Source organism: Sinocyclocheilus rhinocerous, unplaced genomic scaffold (assembly GCF_001515625.1).
Source record: "Sinocyclocheilus rhinocerous isolate Xijiao unplaced genomic scaffold, SAMN03320098_v1.1 scaffold904, whole genome shotgun sequence".
Taxonomy (NCBI): Eukaryota; Metazoa; Chordata; class Actinopteri; order Cypriniformes; family Cyprinidae; genus Sinocyclocheilus; species Sinocyclocheilus rhinocerous.
In genome coordinates this window covers 664324-671713 of record NW_015658509.1, presented here as the reverse complement: position 1 = coordinate 671713, position 7390 = coordinate 664324, and the positions used below count along the sequence as shown (strand labels likewise).

Sequence of the window (7390 nt, the reverse complement as noted above, 5' to 3'; positions counted from 1 at the left end):
GCTCCTCAGATATTTAAAGCAGCATGTGATTGTGAGGATCAAGAGCGTGTTGATCATAAAGTGAAGGAGAATTCTGTAAAAGAGACGGAGGACATTAGACATCATAACACAGACATTCCTACACTGTGTGTGTCTGCAGTGTGTGTGTGTGTGTGTGTGTGTGTGTGCTTGAGAAACGCATAAGGATGAAGCTCTCTCACCCTTGAGCTGGAGGACACAAAGCCGCTCTGTTCGCTGGACTCTGGGCTGGAGAACTGACTCCCTCTGTGGTCCCCTTCAAATACTTTATTCCTCCTCTCCCTCCTTTATCCGACCTCTCTGCACCCCCATCACGACCTAAAACCATATTCACCGTGCTTGAATTCTCCCTGATAGTGTTTATCACAATACTGGTAAGGTTAAGGCCACTGGGCCGGTCCAGAATGAAACCCTGTTCTTTTGAGTAATGGCTGTTGATTTTGGGGTGTAATGCAGCATTCTGGAAGAGCCAGCTGTTGTCTCACACTTACCAAAAACAGACAGATGAAGTCATGTCCCAGCCACCATTACTTTATCATGCCTTCAGGCCCAGAACACTTTTTTTTTTTTTCAATAAAATTCTATACACTGTGCTGCACTGTGTCCCATAATGAATGATACCTATAAGCCCTTATGCTTGTTAATTATGGATTTTTGGGCAAAGAATGAATACTTATGGGCAGAGATGGAATGAGAATCAGCCTGGGACCTACTCTTTTGAAAAACAAGTGTGCTAAACCATATTGAATGTGCACTTGTAGAATACTTCAAATCTTAAGTATATTTAAAAAAAGATAATATAATATTGATGAAATAAAAGGCCACTTAAGTGACTTAAAGAGAGATACTTTCATGACTGTTTTGTAACGCACTTAAGTACATTCTACTCTTTTTAGTAATGTCACATTTTAAAGTTTTATTTTAAAGTACATTTTAAATCATGTTTTAATTATCTTTTGTCACTTATTTTGATGCGTTGACTAACATACTAAAGCACATGTAAAGCTTGATTATAATTGTATTAATATACTTAATAATTGCTCAATACATTATGCTATAATATGATGTGTGGAAGTTGAACTATATTGTTGTAATTAGTTTCAGAACGATGGCCGTACACGTGTGGCTGCATCAGAAATCGCATATTTCATTAGCAGAGTATATGAATTCATAAAATGCTGAATAGAAGTCCACACACACACACACACACACTGTATAGGTGATTGAATGCTTGTTTGCTTTGGTGTTGCCACCCCTCACAGTCCTCATGCCACCCCCTTGCCACCCTAAAAATAATTTTCTAGATCCGCCCCTGCTTTAAAGGGGCAGAGATGTGAATTTTTAACCACCTTATTTTCCTGTAAGAGCGGATGTGGCCATTTGTAAAATTACATTTAATGTGTCATTCACTTCCAGCTATCGTTAGCTGTACAAAAGAGCTCGTTTTGCTGCTTGATATTGCAAACTGGTGTGTCTTACCATATTGTTTTAATGTATTATCTTAATTATAAACACACTGGTTTGTAGTGCAAACAGTTTAATGGTTTACTGCACTGTTACTCTCCTTGTTATTCCCCTACAGCGCTAATGATACAGAAGTCTCACACATTCACAGAAAACAGCTTACTTCCACGTTGAAAAATAAGGTGGGTAGTATCGTTATAGGTGTTGTCCTTTGTCATCATCGCACAAGGCAGATCAGCAGGATCCCGTCATGTAAGACTCGTCAGACACTGACTTAACTTGAATGCTGTTCAGAATTACTTAATTTGCTTCTAATAGAGGCAACAGAAGTGCAGATGTTTTGCGCGGTGAGTATCATGGAGTAAAGGATATTCAGAGATAAACCCTAATCTTACTGTATAACCACCATCCACTACAGAGGCACGTAGCTATATACGTGAAAATCAGGAGGGACCCACCAACTACCAATTTCACACTGCTTAGAAAAATCTTAGTGTACCTCCCAGTGCGTTGTCACGAACTACAACGACTGAGTTTAAGTTGTTATACCTTTTATAAATGATATAGAGTTTCATACAAGAAAGAGAATGAATTGATAGAAAACCAATGCAGTACCTCACATCAAACCCACAGATGGTTTACAGAATAATGTGAATTAATACAACAAAGAAAGGATGGTAACTACAAGGAATCTTCAGTGTGTTCCAGTAAATGTTCACATCCCCAAATACAGTCCCATTGATGATGAGTGGAAAAAGAAACCCCTACACAAAAATAGCAATAAGTCCTTAAAGTGCTCTTCAAGTAATCCCAACAAAAAAAGGCCCACAGAGTCAAGTCCTTGTACTCAGGATATATGATAATCCACAAGCAATACAGCGCAAACAATCCATTGAGAAGAGTCTTCTTGACATCCATGAAAGTAGAGCCTTTGCAACTCATGTAGACTCAACACCAGATACAAAGTAATATTTAAAAAGTCCATCTACAAATAAACAAGAACCTAGCATTAACTAGAAAGCCCACACTTAAAGTATGCAGATCAAGTAAAAAAAAAAAATCAAGATCAAATGCACATGAGGAGAAACAAAACTTACACAAGATTGAACAGGAAACAGAGTTTCTCAATCAGGACTCCAATGAAATGTGCAGAGGTGCGAGGACAATACCATGCTTCCCTCTTCCAAACAAATATAACTTCTTCTACTCTCCTACCTGGTTAAATTACTTGGGATTTAAGCTTTCCATCCCCCCCTAGTGGAGAGTATGAAAAAAAAAAACTAGTAACAGCTAGCCCTGTTACAACTGTAATCTCTCATCTGCACTCTACATGAATTTCCACCATTATTTATGTTCACTTACAGAGAAAATACCGCCTACTGAGTTGCAATACAGCTAAAACTGATAAGTTCAATATCTTATTAGAAATAGTGTTACATCAGTTCTTTTATGGCCATGTTCACTGTAGAGAACTTATGCTGTTAGGCAACTATAAGGTTATAAATGCACTAGTTTGTTATTTACAGAGCTGTAAAATTGACATCAAAAGTGACATCAAGGTTTATGTTTATTATTATATGTTTTTTTCTTTGGCAATCCAATCCATGACCTTGACCTTGCTAGTGTCATTTACCGGTTGATCTTTGCTGTCAGTAATATAATGTACCTTTACAAGCCAATTTGAGCAGAGCCCGGGTTTGAGATGAAATAATAGTCAGTATTCACTGATATAAGGAACATATGTTTCACTGTGATGGTGCTGACTTTATTGGTTATACTTCATAAAACAATTTGATTTAAGCTGGGAAATATGCTCATCTTCATAATGCGATCTCTTGAGTTTTATTACGTCGCCTCTGTGTTAGTGCAAGTCGAGTGTGTTCCCGCTGAAGCAGAGGACGTCGGTGGTGTTTATGGCATAGTGCTGTTGTCTTCTGGGATGCTTCAAACTCTAATGTGAACGATTCCATCATTGCTCTGCGCAGAGCGATACAAATGATGAGAAAGAAAGAGAGCATGAGACAAATCCATGTATTGTCTTCAGCAATCTAATCTGGGCGCAGACACATGCTCGACGGATGTCCACATTTGCATCTAACTGAGAACCAAGCTATTAGCCTGACAAAGTAGTGCTGTTGTTCAATTGCAGTCTGCAAGTCTGTTGGGTGATGTGTGTCTGAGGAATCCGTCTGCAAAGAGAGGGAATGGTGATAAGCATAGAGCAAGACTGCACCCTGCTGGACAAACACGCTTTATATATGAAGCCCAAAGAACAAACAGGTTTAGCTGATGCATTTGATGATTTTAGATGTTGGTGCTTTATTTAAATTCAAGTCATGAATCAGTAACACATGGAAAACAAATGTCTGAATGTCAAAGAGAAGTTGAATTAAACTCCCTTTTCACATGCAGGTATATGAAAGAACTGCATTTCAAACAGGACTGCTTCATCTGCATTCTTCAGGGAATTTCTCTTACAAACCACGTTTAAGTGACCAGAAAAAAAACAAAGAGGCCCCTCATACTAAATATTTTCTACACATACACATATCTCAAATAAAACATGTCTAAGGGTCCGGTTACGCAACAACGACGTACTAAAAACAGAAAAAATTTTCCTTTGCATTTTTGAAAAGTACAGACGACCCTGTTCACACGGATCCGCAAAAATGCTTTATTATGGTTATCATTTTCAAAAACAAACTTTTTTTCCCCCGTTTTTAGTTTTTACACCCCCTGATTACTAGAGCAATCTTCTAGTGGTTCATGCATACTAAAATATTGCTAGAAGTTACTTCATAGAGATTGCTCTCACTTGAGCAGATTCTAAAAGATCAAATAATTTAATAGAATAACTAGAAAAATACATATTCAGAACAAAAATGCAGTTAGTCGTTTGTAATTAAAGGATAACAATTTTTACTATACTAGCTTTTTCATTTCATAGACAATTTCTAACTGAATTCATATTTTAGGAATATTAATATTCACTTTAGGAATTTCCATGATGTATTAAATATTGTATTAATTCACATGACTACAAAACACATAAAAAAAATATTTTTTTAAAAACCGGATATTTCCAGCTTTTCCTAGATCATGGGAACCCTGATTACTCATTTTAATGTACTTAAACTCATTTATAATTTAATACAGTCACATAACAGCAACCCAGCACACAGGGAACATTCTCAGAACTCTAGCTAATGTTCTCTCAAAGTTATGAACAAACGTTCTTCCAGTAACATTAAAACAATGTTCATTCAATGTTATCTGGACTTTAATAATGTTCTCAAAACATTAGCACAAAAATGTTATTTATGCGTTATTCATTGGAATGTTTTATTTCTAAGACATTTTAATTTGACATTTAACTTGTTTTGAGGACATTCAAATGTAACGTTCACATAATGTTTGAAAAATTATCAAATTAAATGTTTAAAAAAAAAAAGTTTTTAGAACCTTTAAAAAATGGTCGTGTTGAATGATCAGAAAATATATTCTGAACTTAATGGGAACGTTAGCAGAAAGTTCTTAGAACATGTTTTCCTTAGCAGGGAGCAAATAGGCTAAAATAGATACAAAAACATGAACAAAAGCACAAACATTTAAATTAAAAACGGAGCAAACAAGCATCAGTCGGTTCGTTCCACCTCACTTCAGGGTCAGCGGGTGTGCGGCTCGGCCTGTGTGTGTGTTGATGACTGATGCTCTGGCTGTGTTTCACATGGTGTTGTCGTAGTTTTGTGTGGAGTACTGCGGCGTCTGCGGGCCCTGCACCGCTCCGGCCGCTGCACCCAGAGCCGCCTGCTGGACCTGAGGGTTCTTCCAGGCGCCGGACACCCACTCCTCCTGCGCTTTACTCATGCTGCCGCCACTGCCACGGTAGAAGTTATGAACCTGCAATGTTCAAGCAATGTACAATCCTTGTGAAAAGACTTTAGAGTTCTTTGAAATAGACTACTCATTATGGAAATAAAATAATATAATTAAGTTCAAACGGAATGTTTCAGGCACATAACTGCATGTTATTTACAATGAAATGTATTAGAATTTTTATATTCATTTTAAATGCAGTTAACTGAAGTTAAGAGAGTTTGTTGACCCACTTACTGTAAGTAGGACTTCAGGTACATCTTCAGGTATATGTAAGATTGGCTGATATATACAGTATGTATGTGTGTGTGTAATATCTCGATGCTAAACTAACACTGGATTTTTAACAGTTATTACCAGCTTCTGAATGGCGTTTCAGGCACAAATCCTAAAGTAAATGATTTATTTACTCTTGCATCTAATTAACAAGCACGGCATGCTCCAGCATCACATTTAATGACACTTCAGACGCCAGACAACAAACCGGCTTCCAGTCTTCAATAGACATGTGAGCTAAACCAGCTGTAACTGCAGGCAGACAGGCCGACTGCGCAGGCAATGAGGCAAACCCAGGCCTTTAATAGGTCAGAGAGGGCCGTACCTTCGTGAGCACGATAAATGAGATGGCAGCGACTGCGGTGAACATGAGGGTGGGGATTAACATGATGATGGAGGCAAAGATACTCGTGCCAAAGAAGGAGATGGTGCCCAACCAGCCGCTGAAACACAGAGATCAGACCAGAAGATATGGAGAATAATGAATAATAGCACATCAAGCTCTAGCATCAACAGACAGAGATGTATGTTGCATCCTGATATTCGAGTATTAATTAAGGTTTTTATTTTTTAGAATAAATCATAGCATAATCTTACCAAACACCCCATCCTGGTATACCAATGGCCTGAATTATAGCAATAAAAAGTTGTGCCATGAACACAAAGAAGAACGCCATGAAGTAGAATGAGCTGTCGGTCCTGAAAGAAATAATAATAATAATAATAATAATAATAATAATAATTACAACAACAACAACAACAACAACAACAACAACAACAACAATAATAATAATAATAATAATAATAATAATGGATTCAATATACCTTTACCATATGATGATGATTAATACATAATGCATTCATAAACTACAAAATAATAATACATTATGATAAATATAAATATTTTAAATTATATTAATCATATAAAATCTGTACAATTTAACAATTTGATAAACTAGTAGACTGGTTCTCACTTGAAGGCACTGTAAATGGGTCAGAATTAATATTATTATTATTATTATTATTATTATTATCATTATTGTTATTAGGAAGGAGAAGAATGGATTAATTATACATTTACCGTATTATGATGGTGATGATGATGATGCTTATTATTGTTATTATTAACAAATATTAATACATTTCATAAAATAATAACAATGACATATATAATATATTCACACATTATAATTTGTTACAGTTTAATATTTCTAAGATGTTATACTATTCCATTCTATTACTGTGATGTTCATTTAATTATTATTATTGTTATTATATTATTATTTTTTATCTGTTTGTACAAGCATACTAAGCTTTGGCAATATTGTATCATTTACAGTCATGCCAATAAAGCAATTTTGAATTGAATATATATATATATAATTCATAATGTTTATGTTTAACATATTTAAAAATGTAACCACTATATACAATCTGTAAAAATAATTAGTTAAATAAGTAGACTGGTGCCCACTTGAAGGCATTGTAAATGGGTCAGAACCATTTTATTATTATTATTAATGGATTCATTAGACATTTACCATATAATAATAATAATAATAATAATAATAATAATAATAATACATATTCTTGTTGTTGTTTCTATTAACAAATATTAATATATTTCATAAAATACAAATGATCAGAAATAATAATAAATAAATAATTATAAATAAATAAACAAATAATGATAAATAAATAAATATTATATATGTGTATATATATATATATATACAGTGGGTACGGAAAGTATTCA

The 7390-nt window shown here is 35.1% G+C and overlaps 1 protein-coding gene and 1 long non-coding RNA gene across 2 annotated transcripts in view; both read right to left on the bottom strand.

The window, feature by feature from the left end:
* Positions 1-2672, bottom strand: LOC107722289 (uncharacterized). Its single transcript, XR_001637795.1, has 3 exons — positions 2580-2672; positions 201-336; positions 1-73 (listed from the first exon to the last, which is right to left on the bottom strand). It is a non-coding gene; the product is annotated as an uncharacterized LOC107722289 (long non-coding RNA).
* A 2290-nt stretch (positions 2673-4962) lies between these two features.
* The window catches only part of LOC107722282 (secretory carrier-associated membrane protein 5-like), a 5983-nt gene continuing 3555 nt past the window's right edge, over positions 4963-7390 (bottom strand). Inside the window, exons 5-7 of the mRNA XM_016530571.1 lie at positions 6232-6333; positions 5960-6077; positions 4963-5382 (exon numbers count right to left, since the gene is read on the bottom strand). Of these exons, the coding sequence (XP_016386057.1) occupies positions 5206-5382; positions 5960-6077; positions 6232-6333 (397 nt within the window). The 3' untranslated portion in view covers positions 4963-5205. The remainder of the gene's footprint in view (positions 5383-5959; positions 6078-6231; positions 6334-7390) is intronic.